The sequence below is a fragment of the Bombina bombina genome, chromosome 5 (genome assembly GCF_027579735.1).
Source record: "Bombina bombina isolate aBomBom1 chromosome 5, aBomBom1.pri, whole genome shotgun sequence".
In the NCBI taxonomy this organism is placed as follows: domain Eukaryota; kingdom Metazoa; phylum Chordata; class Amphibia; order Anura; family Bombinatoridae; genus Bombina; species Bombina bombina.
Genome location: NC_069503.1, coordinates 159198014 through 159215093, shown reverse-complemented (window position 1 = coordinate 159215093; position 17080 = coordinate 159198014). Strand labels below are relative to the sequence as shown.

The 17080-nt window shown below is 37.0% G+C and overlaps 1 protein-coding gene across 1 annotated transcript in view; it reads left to right on the top strand.

Annotated features, from left to right (window-relative positions):
- The window catches only part of KLHL40 (kelch like family member 40), a 52203-nt gene extending 42399 nt beyond the window's left edge, over positions 1-9804 (top strand). Inside the window, exon 6 of the mRNA XM_053713754.1 lies at positions 7671-9804. Coding sequence (XP_053569729.1) covers positions 7671-7782 — 112 coding nt within the window. The 3' untranslated portion in view covers positions 7783-9804. The remainder of the gene's footprint in view (positions 1-7670) is intronic.
- The last annotated feature ends 7276 nt before the right edge of the window (positions 9805-17080 follow it).

Genomic DNA, 17080 nt, shown 5'->3' with positions numbered 1-17080 from the left:
TGAGACTTGCATCTGTTGAAATTACAGTCCAGGTCGGAAGCACAAAAGAAGCCCCCTGAATTAAACGATGGTGATCTGTCCACCATGTTAGAGAGTGCCGAACAATCGGTTTTAAAGATATTGTTTGAGATATCTTCGTGTAATCCTTGCACCATTGCTTCAGCATACAGAGCTGAAGAGGTCGCATGTGAAAACGAGCAAAGGGGATCGCGTCCGATGCAGCAGTCATAAGACCTAGAATTTCCATGCATAAGGCTACCGAAGGGAATGATTGTGACTGAAGGTTTCGACAAGCTGTAATCAATTTTAGACGTCTCTTGTCTGTTAAAGACAGAGTCATGGACACTGAATCCATCTGGAAACCCAGAAAGATTACCCTTGTCTGAGGAATCAAAGAACTTTTTGGTAAATTGATCCTCCAACCATGATCTTGAAGAAACAACACAAGTCGATTCGTATGAGATTCTGCTAAATGTAAAGACTGAGCAAGTACCAAGATATCGTCCAAATAAGGAAATACCACAATACCCTGTTCTCTGATTACAGACAGAAGGGCACCGAGAACCTTTGTAAAAATTCTTGGAGCTGTAGCTAGGCCAAACGGCAGAGCCACAAACTGGTAATGCTTGTCCAGAAAAGAGAATCTCAGGAACTGAAAATGATCTGGATGAATCGGAATATGCAGATATGCATCCTGTAAATCTATTGTGGACATATAATTCCCTTGCAGAACAAAAGGCAAGATAGTCCTTATAGTTACCATTTTGAACGTTGGTATCCTTACATAACGATTCAATATTTTTAGATCCAGAACTGGTCTGAAGGAATTCTCCTTCTTTGGTACAATGAAGAGATTTGAATAAAACCCCATCCCCTGTTCCTGAACTGGAACTGGCATAATTACTCCAGTCAACTCTAGATCTGAAACACATTTCAGAAATGCTTGAGCTTTTACTGGATTTACTGGGACACGGGAAAGAAAAAATCTCTTTGCAGGAGGTCTTATCTTGAAACCAATTCTGTACCCTTCTGAAACAATGTTCTGAATCCAAAGATTGTGAACAGAATTGATCCAAATTTCCTTGAAAAAACGTAACCTGCCCCCTACCAGCTGAGCTGGAATGAGGGCCGCACCTTCATGTGGATTTAGAAGCAGGCTTTGCCTTTCTAGCTGGCTTGGATTTATTCCAGACTGGAGATGGTTTCCAAACTGAAACTGCTCCTGAGGATGAAGGATCAGGCTTTTGTTCTTTGTTGAAACGAAAGGAACGAAAACGATTATTAGCTCTACTTTTACCTTTAGATTTTTTATCCTGTGGTAAAAAAATTCCTTTCCCACCAGTAACAGTTGAAATGATGGAATCCAACTGAGAACCAAATAATTTGTTACCCTGGAAAGAAATAGAAAGTAAAGTTGATTTAGAAGCCATATCAGCATTCCAAGTTTTAAGCCATAAAGCTCTTCTAGCTAAAATAGCTAGAGACATAAACCTGACATCAACTCTGATAATATCAAAAATGGCATCACAGATAAAATTATTAGCATGCTGAAGAAGAATAATAATGTCATGAGCATCACGATGTGTTACTTGTTGCGCTAAAGTTTCCAACCAAAAAGTTGAAGCTGCAGCAACATCAGCCAAAGATATAGCAGGTCTAAGAAGATTACCTGAACACAGATAAGCTTTTCTTAGAAAGGACCCAATTTTCCTATCTAAAGGATCCTTAAACGAAGTACCATCTGACGTAGGAATAGTAGTACGTTTAGCAAGGGTAGAAATAGCCCCATCAACTTTAGGGATTTTGTCCCAAAATTCTAATCTGTCAGACGGCACAGGATATAAATGCTTAAAACGTTTAGAAGGAGTAAATGAATTACCCAATTTATCCCATTCTTTGGAAATTACTGCAGAAATAGCATTAGGAACAGGAAAAACTTCTGGAATAACCACAGGAGCTTTAAATACCTTATCTAAACGTTTAGAATTAGTATCAAGAGGACTAGAATCCTCTATTTCTAAAGCAATTAGAACTTCTTTAAGTAAAGAACGAATAAATTCCATTTTAAATAAATATGAAGATTTATCAGCATCAACCTCAGAGACAGAATCCTCTGAACCAGAGGAGTCATCAGAATCAGAATGATGATGTTCATTTAAAAATTCATCTGTAGGGAGAGAAGTTTTAAAAGATTTTTTACGTTTACTAGAAGGAGAAATAACAGACATAGCCTTCTTTATGGATTCAGAAACAAAATCTCTTATATTATCAGGAACATTCTGCACCTTAGATGTTGAGGGAACTGCAACAGGCAATGGTACTTTACTAAAGGAAATATTATCTGCTTTAACAAGTTTGTCATGACAATCAATACAAACAACAGCTGGAGAAATAGCTACCAAAAGTTTATAGCAGATACACTTAGCTTTGGTAGATTCAGCACTTGACAGCGATTTTCCTGTAGTATCTTCTGGCTCAGATGCAACGTGAGACATCTTGCAATATGTAAGAGAAAAAACAACATATAAAGCAAAATTGATCAAATTCCTTAAATGAAAGTTTCAGGAATGGGAAAGAATGCCAAAGAACAAGCTTCTAGCAACCAGAAGCAATAAAAAATGAGACTTAAATAATGTGGAGACAAAAGCGACGCCCATATTTTTTTTCGCGCCAAATAAGACGCCCACATTATTTGGCGCCTAAATGCTTTTTGGCGCCAAAAATGACGCCACATCCGGAACGCCGACATTTTTGGCGCGAAATAACGTCAAAGAATGACGCAACTTCCGGCGACACGTATGACGCCGGAAACGGAAATAGAATTTTTGCGCCAAAAAAGTCCGCGCCAAGAATGACGCAATAAAATGAAGCATTTTCAGCCCCCGCGAGCCTAACAGCCCACAGGGAAAAAGTCAAATTTTAAGGTAAGAAAAAATGGTCAAATCAAAATGCATTATCCCAAATATGAAACTGACTGTCTGAAAATAAGGAAAGTTGAACATTCTGAGTCAAGGCAAATAAATGTTTGAATACATATATTTAGAACTTTATAAACAAAGTGCCCAACCATAGCTTGGAGTGTCACAGAAAATAAGACTTACTTACCCCAGGACACTCATCTACATATAGCAGATAGCCAAACCAGTACTGAAACGAGAATCAGCAGAGGTAATGGTATATATAAGAGTATATCGTCGATCTGAAAAGGGAGGTAAGAGATGAATCTCTACGACCGATAACAGAGAACCTATGAAATAGACCCCTTAGAAGGAGATCACTGCATTCAAATAGGCAATACTCTCCTCACATCCCTCTGACATTCACTGCACGCTGAGAGGAAAACCGGGCTCCAACTTGCTGCGGAGCGCATATCAACGTAGAATCTAGCACAAACTTACTTCACCACCTCCATCGGAGGCAAAGTTTGTAAAACTGAATTGTGGGTGTGGTGAGGGGTGTATTTATAGGCATTTTGAGGTTTGGGAAACTTTGCCCCTCCTGGTAGGAATGTATATCCCATACGTCACTAGCTCATGGACTCTTGCTAATTACATGAAAGAAATGAGACTTAAATAATGTGGAGACAAAAGCGACGCCCATATTTTTTTAGCGCCAAATAAGACGCCCACATTATTTGGCACCTAAATGCTTTTGGCGCCAAAAATGACGCCACGTCCGGAACGCCGACATTTTTGGCGCAAAAGAACGTCAAAAATGACGCAACTTCCGGCGACACGTATGATGCCGGAAACAGAAAAAAAATGTTGCGCCAAAAAAGTCTACGCCAAAAATGACGCAATGAAATGAAGCATTTTCAGCCCCCGCGAGCCTAACAGCCCACAGGGAAAAAAAGTAAAATTTTTAAGGTAAGAAAAAAGATTGATTCAAATGCATTATCCCAAATATGAAACTGACTGTCTGAAAATAAGGAATGTTGAACATCCTGAGTCAAGGCAAATAAATGTTTGAATACATATATTTAGAACTTTATTAAAAAAAGTGCCCAACCATAGCTTAGAGTGTCACAGAAAATAAGACTTACTTACCCCAGGACACTCATCTACATGTTTGTAGAAAGCCAAACCAGTACTGAAACGAAAATCAGCAGAGGAAATGGTATATATATAAGAGTATATCGTCGATCTGAAAAGGGAGGTAAGAGATGAATCTCTACGACCGATAACAGAGAACCTATGAAATAGACCCCGTAGAAGGAGATCATTGAATTCAAACAGGCAATACTCTCCTCACATCCCTCTGTCATTCACTGCACGCTGAGAGGAAAACTGGGCTCCAACCTGCTGCGGAGCGCATATCAACGTAGAATCTAGCACAAACTTACTTCACCACCTCCATAGGAGGCAAAGTTTGTAAATCTGATTTGTGGGTGTGGTGAGGGGTGTATTTGTAGGCATTTTGAGGTTTGGGAAACTTTGCCCCTCCTGGTAGGAATGTATATCCCATACGTCACTAGCTCATGGACTCTTGCTAATTACAGTTTTTCTCGCCATTAAATGGAGTTTCTAAAGATACCATTATTTTCATATCATCTTATAATGTACTATAATAAATGATAAAATATGAGGAAAAAATGAAGAAAAAAAGCGAAACACTTTTTCTAACTTTGACCCCCAAAATCTGTTTCACATCTACAACTACCAAAAAACACCCATGCTAAATAGTTTCTAAATGTTGTCCTGTTCTTTGCTTTTTTTGCAAGTTATAGGGCAATAAGTACAAGTAGCACTTTGCTATTTCCAAACAACTTTTTTCAAAATTAGCGATAGTTATATTGGAACACTGATATCTATCAGGAATCTATGAATATCCCTTTACATGTATACATATCTTTTTAGAAGACAACCCAAAGTATTGATCTAGGCCCATTTTGGTATATTTCATGCCACCATTTCACCGGCAAACTCGATCAAATAAAACAAAAGTGTTCTCTTTTTCGCAAACTTTAGGTTTCTCACTGAAATTATTTACAAACAGCTTGTGTAATTATGGCACAAATGGTTGCAAATGCTTCTCTGGGATCCCACAGAGTGGCTCTCTCTGCATTGGACTGCTAATTTTTTTTATTGCAGGATGCCTCAATATCGAGGCATCACTGCAATAACATGAAAGCGGCTGGAAGCGATCAGGATCGCTTCCACTGCTTGTAAAGACTAACGCGACGTACAGGGTACGTCCTTGGTCGTTAAGGACCATTTTTTGTAGGACGCACCCTCTACGTCGTTGGTCCTTAAGGAGTTAAGCGAGTGCTGGACTTTCTTTGTGTGTTGTATTCATTTGTTTTGAAATTTTGCCTTTGGGCCTTGCACCCAGACCTGTCTGGGGTTAACTGCCTGTGACTCTGGGGAAAGCACAGCTTACTGTGAGTGCCATTAAGCACCCAGGGCTGAGAATGTTGCAGGGTCATGGGATGTGTACCCAGTCCAGTCTGAGAGTGCAGTCCTCTTCCGTGTTTTGTATATATCTATATATCTCTTCAGTTATAATCCGTACAACTGAGCTATTTCACAGTCCTGTACTAGAGCTCGTTTTATTGCAAACCAAACATTTTTAGAAAATATCTGTATTTAGAAAAAAAAAATACAATCTTATAGGCACACATCACCTTATAAAATGCAAAAAAAAAAAGTATTTTTGTGTCATTATCTATGACGTACTGTGCAAATAGCAGCATATGGATCATTACTTCCTAAATATTTTAATCACACATTTTATGATCCCATATTTAGCTTGCTTACCTTCCAAATACACAAAAATGTAAGTTTGTGTATCTTTTGTTCTATGACATTAATAATTGAAAATCAGAAGATAAAGGACTAGATTACAAGTGGTGTGCTATTGTCAGCATGAGGGATATTGAAATTTCGTTCCTGCATTAACTTTTGTGCGTATTAAAAGTAAATCTAAATTAGCGCTTGTTGGGTTAAATTAAAGTGTTACACTAATATATGCAATATCTAATAAAAAAATTGTTCACATAAATATTAAAAAAGTTATAAGGGTTAAAAGGTATATGATATATGACAAGGTATTTGAATTGAAAGGGCTATAATGTGTGTGTGTATATATATATATATATATATATATATATATATATATATATATATTTCCAAAAAAATACATTCAAATATTTAGAAATATCTATTTAAAAATAAATAGAACATTTTTTTCTACATGAATGTAAAAACATAATTTATGTAAGAACTTACCTGATTAATTAATTTCTTTCATGGTGGCGAGAGTCCACGAGCTAGATACTGATTAGATATACATTCCTACCAGGAGGGGGCAAAGTTTCCCAAACCTCAAATGCCTATAAATACACCTCCCACCTCTTCCATTCCTCAGTTTAACATATATCCAAGTTAGTGAGGTGTATAAGGAGCAAAAGCATAAAAACGAGGAACAGGATAAATAATGTGCTTTATACAAAAAATCATAACCCCAAAATAATGGGTGGGTCTTGTGGACTCTTGCCACCATGAAATAAATTAATTTATCAAGTAAGTTCTTACATAAATTATGTTTTCTTTCATATAGCACAAGCTAGTTACTGATGGGATATAATACCCAAGATGTGGAAGTCCACGAGTAACTATAGATGAAGGGATAAAATAAGCACAGCTATCTCTGCTGAGAAATTAAATCCAAAAAAATAATTACGTTTTCTTAAAAATTAAAAAAAATTAAATAATAGGCATTAGAATCAAACTGAGACAGCTGCCTGAAGAACCTTTCTACCAAAAGCTGCTTCCGAAGAAGCAAACACTTTAAAATGGTAAAATTTAGAAAAAGTATGCAAAGAAGACCAATCTGCTTTGCAGATTTGATCAACTGAAGCTTCATTCTTGAAAGCCCAAAATGTGGCAACTGATCTTGTAAAATGAGTTGCATAAAATGTGATTACCAATCATTCCATGAGACTAACATAATATATAGCATCCTAAATTATAAATAATTTACTAGCTCCAAAAAAAACCTGTATGTTTCACAGACTCTACCAACCTTGACAAATATTTAGCCACCAACTAAAGTCGCTAAAAAAGAGCACTGAATTACTGACTCGCTTGTGAACTCACGCCACCTATATGAAAGAAATATTCATAACTACCTTCGGGTTAGCGCTCTAGGTTTAACTCCTGACCTGTTAGGTTTTTTTTACAGTTTGCTCTCTCTATAGAAGTCTATGGAAAGAAAAAGTTAGCACGGTCTCAAGTTAGCACACACTGGCTTTTACCCGTGTGCAAATACTTTACTTTTCACATGTTGAAAGTTTACTTCTGGCTGTGTTTTCATGTGAATGAAAAAGCTAAATAGTGCACCACTAGTAATCTGGCCCAAAATGTATTGTTTTGCCACCATCTTGCAATTTGTGTAAAAAATTAGTAGGTTTTGCCCTAAATATGTTTCAAGTATGTGTACATTTTCTTAAAATCTTTATTTGGCATTCTTTTTTCTCTTAAATGAGATAACAGAGGACAACACTAGGGAGAGTTATGTCATTCAGAGTTTGTTAGTGAACTGTAAGATTTGATAACCTTATAGCCTTGAAAAAAATAAAAAAATAAAAATAAACTAAGACTCTAACAATTAAAAAAAGTGTCATGTTACAATAACTACTTTTAACTCATTATTATATATCACATTCTTAGGTATAATGAAGACGAGAAGAAATGGGAGGGCATTCTAAGAGAAATTCGCTACGCATCTGGCGCATCCTTCATTGCTGCACGACTGAATATTCTCAGACTTACTAAAATGTAACACCAGCAAATGCCCTTAGAATATTTTTTTTAAAGAAGCACTACCAAAAACTGTAACAAATAAACATTTTTGATTATGTATTTAACAGGACAGAGTTTAGTTCCCTTTAAAAGGAAAAAGTTAAAGGGTGCCCCTTTTATCCTTTAGAATTTCTGTGCAGAACGCTTCATGTTGCTTTTTACAGGGTTTTCAAATTCAAAGCCATTCCAGTCCATTTGAAAACCTAGTGATAAACTCCCTACTACAAGCGTTTCTTATTAATTTGTTGCATAATTACTCTCAAATACGTTGCATGGGGAAAACTTTGAGGTTTACCCCGTCCATCAAAAAACATTTCCAGCAGGCTTTGGATTACTTTTTTGATTTTCCTAATTCAACAGCCCCACTTATTTAAAAGCCATTATAGCCTGTTTTCACTATTGTCATATTTTATTTTGTTCAATGTCTGAAGACTTGTTAAACACCACTTGCTTTTGTCTAAAAATTTTGCTTTGTCCCACACTCCTTATAGAGGCCGAAAAGCAAAATATGCAACTTAGGTTTTCAAAATGCTGCAAATAGCCTAAACCAGCTATTTAATTTGCAGCATTTGTAGGAATTTGCTTTTTGGCCTCTTAGCAAATGTGGGACATGCACAATTATTTAACAAATCCCGATCTTAGTGTGTTGAATTTTGACGAGAATAAATCCAGCTCCAAAAAGAGCTGAATGCCGCAAGGGGTCGCCTTCTTCATTCAGAGGCATCCAAAACCTCTGAATGTACCTGCCTAATAATCAGTTCACAAGTTAAAGGGAAATAAAACCCAAATTTGTTTCTTTTATGATTCTTTCAAATTTACTTCTATTATATAATTTGTTTTGTTCTCTTGGTAGCCTTTGTTGAAAAGAATACTTGAGTAGGCTCAGGAGCTGCTGATTGGTGGCTGCACATATATGCCTCATGTTTTTGGCTACCAGTAGTGTAATGCTGCTTCTTCAACAAATGATACCAAAAGAATGAAGCAAATAAATTATAGCAAAGTAAATTTGAATGTTGTTTAAAATTGTATTCTCTATCTGAATCATGAAAGAAAATTTTTGGGTTTTAATGTCCCTTTAATTAACAAAACATTTTTTTGTTTGTTTAATAAAATATGCAATAAAATACAGATTGCTGTTTGCAATTAAGTCTTTGGAGATTTAAAAAAAAAAAAAAAGTTAAATTATACATCTTAAACTATCATTAACAGTGGTAAAGAAATGTCTTTAAACACATTAGGCATGCCTCATCATTGCTACCTTGTTTTAATTTTTATTTGTGCATATTTTCTCTGCTAAGGTCTGTGAAAATCCTTGTGAAAAACATTACTGAAAAGCCATACAATGTTGTTTATAGTTATTTTGAGTGTTTAACAAGATTTTCCTGTTATATTGTTTGGACATTTGAGCAAAGAAATTCTATTGGATGCAATTCTATTGGCTGTGCAAAATGAAAGTGCTGTATCATACCTAGGTATTAGGAACTCAGGAGATTGTGGGAGGGGTCACCATGTGGGTGGTGTCAAGATGGAGTGGATAGCAGGAGTGATAATGCATAGATCATGTCTGAGCAGGGAAATTCTGCAAATAGGGACAGAGCTTAGAATTAAGGACTGTTCCTCTCATATAGCGACAGCTGCGAGGTCAGGGCTATATTTTGTTGTTTTGAAATATGCAGTGTCTATTCCAGTTACCCAAACGAGCAAACATTTTGGGTTCCATTTTGACTTTTATTTTATTTCTTAGCAGCCACTCAGTATCACTCGCTCTCCAATAATAAAACCACCACGTATGCTTCCATTTCCAAATAACATTATTTATACCAATATACCTATTATGTAATCAATTGTATTTTTAAAAACTATATTTTAGATCAGAAATATTTTACGCAAAAAATATTTGTACCATTGAGCATATTTAGGTCTAATGAAGATTTTTGTGATCGTAGAATTTTGATAGAAATTTTCTGACAATAAAAGTAACAAAAAAAGCTAAAAAAAACAATATATTGTTTGTGGTATATATTTCATTTAATGTACAAAATAAAAAAATGTTTCAACTTAAACAAAAAAATTGTATTTTTAATAAACATCTGGCATTTTACTGAGACACAGTTGAAAAAAACATAATTTATGTAAGAACTTACCTGATAAATTCATTTCTTTCATATTAGCAAGAGTCCATGAGCTAGTGACGTATGGGATATACATTCCTACCAGGAGGGGCAAAGTTTCCCAAACCTTAAAATGCCTATAAATACACCCCTCACCACACCCACAAATCAGTTTAACGAATAGCCAAGAAGTGGGGTGATAAGAAAAAAGTGCGAAAGCATAAAAAATAAGGAATTGGAATAATTGTGCTTTATACAAAAAAATCATAACCACCACAAAAAAGGGTGGGCCTCATGGACTCTTGCTAATATGAAAGAAATGCATTTATCAGGTAAGTTCTTACATAAATTATGTTTTCTTTCATGTAATTAGCAAGAGTCCATGAGCTAGTGACGTATGGGATAATAACTACCCAAGATGTGGATCTTTCCACGCAAGAGTCACTAGAGAGGGAGGGATAAAATAAAGACAGCCAATTCCTGCTGAAAATAATCCACACCCAAAATAAAGTTTAATGAAAAACATAAGCAGAAGATTCAAACTGAAACCACTGCCTGAAGTACTTTTCTACCAAAAACTGCTTCAGAAGAAGAAAACACATCAAAAAAGGTAGAATTTAGTAAAAGTATGCAAAGAGGACCAAGTTGCTGCTTTGCAAATCTGATCAACCGAAGCTTCATTCCTAAACGCCCAGGAAGTAGAAACTGACCTAGTAGAATGAGCTGTAATCCTTCGAGGCGGAGTTTTACCCGACTCGACATAGGCATGATGAAATAAAGATTTCAACTAAGATGCCAAAGAAATGGCAGAAGCTTTCTGGCCTTTTCTAGAACCGGAAAAGATGACAAATAGACTAGAAGTCTTTCGGAAAGACTTAGTAGTTTCAACATAATAATACAAAGCTCTAATAGCATCCAAAGAATGCAATGATTTCTCCTTAGAATTCATAGGATTAGGACATAATGAAGGAACCACAATTTCTCTACTAATGTTGTTAGAATTCACAACCTTAGGTAAAAAATTCAAAAGAAGTTTGCAGCACCGCCTTATCCTGATGAAAAATCAGAAAAGGAGACTCACAAGAAAGAGCAGATAATTCAGAGACTCTTCTGACAGAAGAGATGGCCAAAAGAAACAAAACTTTCCAAGAAAGTAATTTAATGACCAAAGAATACATGGGTTCAAAAGGAGGAGCTTGAAGAGCCCCCAGAACCAAATTCAAACTCCAAGGAGGAGAAATTGACTTAATGACAGGTTTTATACGAACCAACGCTTGTACAAAACAATGAATATCAGAAAGATTAGCAATCTTTCTGTGAAAAAGAACAGAAAGAGCAGAGATTTGTCCATGCAAGGAACTTGCGGACAAACCTTTATCTAAACCATCCTGAAGAAACTGTAAAATTCTCGGTATTCTATGCCAAGAAAAATGATGAGAAAGACACTAAGAAATATAAGTCTTCCAGACTCTATAATATATCTCTCTAGATACAGATTTACGAGCCTGTCACATAGTATCAATCACAGAGTCAGAGAAAACATAATTTATGTAAGAACTTACCTGATAAATTCATTTCTTTCATATTAACAAGAGTCCATGAGCTAGTGACGTATGGGATATACATTCCTACCAGGAGGGGCAAAGTTTCCCAAACCTTAAAATGCCTATAAATACACCCCTCACCACACCCACAAATCAGTTTAACGAATAGCCAAGAAGTGGGGTGATAAGAAAAAAAGTGCGAAGCATATAAAATAAGGAATTGGAATAATTGTGCTTTATACAAAAAAATCATAACCACCACAAAAAAGGGTGGGCCTCATGGACTCTTGTTAATATGAAAGAAATGAATTTATCAGGTAAGTTCTTACATAAATTATGTTTTCTTTCATGTAATTAACAAGAGTCCATGAGCTAGTGACGTATGGGATAATGACTACCCAAGATGTGGATCTTTCCACACAAGAGTCACTAGAGAGGGAGGGATAAAATAAAGACAGCCAATTCCTGCTGAAAATAATCCACACCCAAAATAAAGTTTAACGAAAAACATAAGCAGAAGATTCAAACTGAAACCGCTGCCTGAAGAACTTTTCTACCAAAAACTGCTTCAGAAGAAGAAAATACATCAAAATGGTAGAATTTAGTAAAAGTATGCAAAGAGGACCAAGTTGCTGCTTTGCAGATCTGGTCAACCGAAGCTTCATTCCTAAACGCCCAGGAAGTAGATACTGACCTAGTAGAATGAGCTGTAATTCTCTGAGGCGGAATTTTACCCGACTCAACATAGGCAAGATGAATTAAAGATTTCAACCAAGATGCCAAAGAAATGGCAGAAGCTTTCTGGCCTTTCCTAGAACCGGAAAAGATAACAAATAGACTAGAAGTCTTACGGAAAGATTTCGTAGCTTCAACATAATATTTCAAAGCTCTAACAACATCCAAAGAATGCAATGATTTCTCCTTAGAATTCTTAGGATTAGGACATAATGAAGGAACCACAATTTCTCTACTAATGTTGTTGGAATTCACAACCTTAGGTAAAAATTCAAAAGAAGTTCGCAACACCGCCTTATCCTGATGAAAAATCAGAAAAGGAGACTCACACGAAAGAGCAGATAATTCAGAAACTCTTCTAGCAGAAGAGATGGCCAAAAGGAACAAAACTTTCCAAGAAAGTAATTTAATGTCCAATGAATGCATAGGTTCAAACGGAGGAGCTTGAAGAGCTCCCAGAACCAAATTCAAACTCCATGGAGGAGAAATTGACTTAATGACAGGTTTTATACGAACCAAAGCTTGTACAAAACAATGAATATCAGGAAGAATAGCAATCTTTCTGTGAAAAAGAACAGAAAGAGCGGAGATTTGTCCTTTCAAAGAACTCGCGGACAAACCCTTATCTAAACCATCCTGAAGAAACTGTAAAATTCTCGGTATTCTAAAAGAATGCCAAGAAAAATGATGAGAAAGACACCAAGAAATATAAGTCTTCCAGACTCTATAATATATCTCTCGAGATACAGATTTACGAGCCTGTAACATAGTATTAATCACGGAGTCAGAGAAACCTCTATGACCAAGAATCAAGCGTTCAATCTCCATACCTTTAAATTTAAGGATTTCAGATCCGGATGGAAAAAAGGACCTTGTGACAGAAGGTCTGGTCTTAACGGAAGAGTCCATGGTTGGCAAGATGCCATCCGGACAAGATCCGCATACCAAAACCTGTGAGGCCATGCCGGAGCTATTAGCAGAACAAACGAGCATTCCCTCAGAATCTTGGAGATTACTCTTGGAAGAAGAACTAGAGGCGGAAAGATATAGGCAGGATGATACTTCCAAGGAAGTGATAATGCATCCACTGCCTCCGCCTGAGGATCCCGGGATCTGGACAGATACCTGGGAAGTTTCTTGTTTAGATGAGAGGCCATCAGATCTATTTCTGGGAGCCCCCACATTTGAACAATCTGAAAAAATACCTCTGGGTGAAGAGACCATTCGCCCGGATGCAACGTTTGGCGACTGAGATAATCCGCTTCCCAATTGTCTACACCTGGGATATGAACCGCAGAGATTAGACAGGAGCTGGATTCCGCCCAAACCAGAATTCGAGATACTTCTTTCATAGCCAGAGGACTGTGAGTCCCTCCTTGATGATTGATGTATGCCACAGTTGTGACATTGTCTGTCTGAAAACAAATGAACGATTCTCTCTTCAGAAGAGGCCAAAACTGAAGAGCTCTGAAAATTGCACGGAGTTCCAAGATATTGATCGGTAATCTCACCTCCTGAGATTCCCAAACTCCTTGTGCCGTCAGAGATCCCCACACAGCTCCCCAACCTGTGAGACTTGCATCTGTTGAAATTACAGTCCAGGTCGGAAGAACAAAAGAAGCCCCCTGAATTAAACGATGGTGATCTGTCCACCACGTTAGAGAGTGCCGAACAATCCGTTTTAAAGATATTAATTGATATATCTTCGTGTAATCCCTGCACCATTGGTTCAGCATACAGAGCTGAAGAGGTCGCATGTGAAAACGAGCAAAGGGGATCGCGTCCGATGCAGCAGTCATAAGACCTAGAATTTCCATGCATAAGGCTACCGAAGGGAATGATTGAGACTGAAGGTTTCGACAGGCTGTAATCAATTTTAGACGTCTCTTGTCTGTTAAAGACAAAGTCATGGACACTGAATCTATCTGGAAACCCAGAAAGGTTACCCTTGTTTGAGGAATCAAAGAACTTTTTGGTAAATTGATCCTCCAACCATGATCTTGAAGAAACAACACAAGTCGATTCGTATGAGACTCTGCTAAATGTAAAGACGGAGCAAGTACCAAGATATCGTCCAAATAAGGAAATACCACAATACCCTGTTCTCTGATTACAGACAGAAGGGCACCGAGAATCTTTGTGAAAATTCTTGGAGCTGTAGCAAGGCCAAACGGTAGAGCCACAAATTGGTAATGCTTGTCTAGAAAAGAGAATCTCAGGAACTGATAATGATCTGGATGAATCGGAATATGCAGATATGCATCCTGTAAATCTATTGTGGACATATAATTCCCTTGCTGAACAAAAGGCAATATAGTCCTTACAGTTACCATCTTGAACGTTGGTATCCTTACATAACGATTCAATAATTTTAGATCCAGAACTGGTCTGAAGGAATTCTCCTTCTTTGGTACAATGAAGAGATTTGAATAAAACCCCATCCCCTGTTCCGGAACTGGAACTGGCATAATTACTCCAGCCAACTCTAGATCTGAAACACAATTCAGAAATGCTTGAGCTTTCACTGGATTTACTGGGACATGGGAAAGAAAAAATCTCTTTGCAGGAGGTCTCATCTTGAAACCAATTCTGTACCCTTCTGAAACAATGTTCTGAATCCAAAGATTGTGAACAGAATTGATCCAAATTTCTTTGAAAAAACGTAACCTGCCCCCTACCAGCTGAACTGGAATGAGGGCCGTACCTTCATGTGAACTTAGAAGCAGGCTTTGCCTTTCTAGCAGGCTTGGATTTATTCCAGACTGGAGATGGTTTCCAAACTGAAACTGCTCCTGAGGACGAAGGATCAGGCTTTTGTTCTTTGTTGAAACGAAAGGAACGAAAACGATTGTTAGCCCTGTTTTTACCTTTAGACTTTTTATCTTGTGGTAAAAAAGTTCCTTTCCCACCAGTAACAGTTGAAATAATAGAATCCAACTGAGAACCAAATAATTTGTTTCCCTGGAAAGAAATGGAAAGTAGAGTTGATTTAGAAGCCATATCAGCATTCCAAGTCTTAAGCCATAAAGCTCTTCTGGCTAAGATAGCCAGAGACATAAATCTAACATCAACTCTAATAATATCAAAAATGGCATCACAGATAAAATTATTAGCATGCTGGAGAAGAATAATAATATCATGAGAATCACGATTTGTTACTTGTTGCGCTAGAGTTTCCAACCAAAAAGTTGAAGCTGCAGCAACATCAGCCAATGATATAGCAGGTCTAAGAAGATTACCTGAACATAGATAAGCTTTTCTTAGAAAAGATTCAATTTTTCTATCTAAAGGATCCTTAAACGATGTACCATCTGACGTAGGAATGGTAGTACGTTTAGCAAGGGTAGAAATAGCCCCATCAACTTTAGGGATTTTGTCCCAAAATTCTAACCTGTCAGTCGGAACAGGATATAATTGCTTAAAACGTTTAGAAGGAGTAAATGAATTACCCAATTTATCCCATTCCTTAGCAATTACTGCAGAAATAGCATTAGGAACAGGAAAGACTTCTGGAATAACCGCAGGAGCTTTAAAAACCTTATCCAAACGTATAGAATTAGTATCAAGAGGACTAGAATCCTCTATTTCTAAAGCAATTAGTACTTCTTTAAGTAAAGAGCGAATAAATTCCATCTTAAATAAATATGAAGATTTATCAGCATCAATCTCTGAGACAGAATCCTCTGAACCAGAAGAGTCCAAAGAATCAGAATGATGGTGTTCATTTAAAAATTCATCTGTAGAGAGAGAAGATTTAAAAGACTTTTTACGTTTACTAGAAGGAGAAATAACAGACAAAGCCTTCTTTATGGATTCAGAAACAAAATCTCTTATGTTATCAGGAACATTCTGCACCTTAGATGTTGAGGGAACTGCAACAGGCAATGGTACATCACTAAAGGAAATATTATCTGCTTTAACAAGTTTGTCATGACAATTATTACAAACAACAGCTGGAGGAATAGCTACCAAAAATTTACAGCAGATACACTTAGCTTTGGTAGATCCAGCAGGCAGAGGTTTTCCTGTAGTATCTTCTGGCTCAGATGCAACGTGAGACATCTTGCAATATGTAAGAGAAAAAACAACATATAAAGCAAAATAGATCAAATTCCTTATAAGACAGTTTCAGGAATGGGAAAAAAATGCCAAACATCAAGCTTCTAGCAACCAGAAGCAAATGAAAAATGAGACTGAAATAATGTGGAGACAAAAGCGACGCCCATATTTTTTGGCGCCAAATAAGACGCCCACATTATTTGGCGCCTAAATGCTTTTGGCGCCAAAAATGACGCCACATCCGGAACGCCGAAATTTTTGGCGCAAAATAACGTCAAAAAATGACGCAACTTCCGGCGACACGTATGACGCCGGAAACGGAAAAGAATTTTTGCGCCAAAAAAGTCCGCGCCAAGAATGACGCAATAAAATGAAGCATTTTCAGCCCCCGCGAGCCTAACAGCCCACAGGGAAAAAAGTCAAATTTTTGAGGTAAGAAAAAATATGATAATTTAAAGCATAATCCCAAATATGAAACTGACTGTCTGGAAATAAGGAAAGTTGAACATTCTGAGTCAAGGCAAATAAATGTTTGAATACATATATTTAGAACTTTATAAATAAAGTGCCCAACCATAGCTTAGAGTGTCACAGAAAATAAGACTTACTTACCCCAGGACACTCATCTACATGTTTGTAGAAAGCCAAACCAGTACTGAAACGAGAATCAGTAGAGGAAATGGTAAATATAAGAGTATATCGTCGATCTGAAAAGGGAGGTAAGAGATGAATCTCTACGACCGATAACAGAGAACCTTATGAAATAGACCCCGTAGAAGGAGATCACTGCATTCAATAGGCAATACTCTCCTCACATCCCTCTGACATT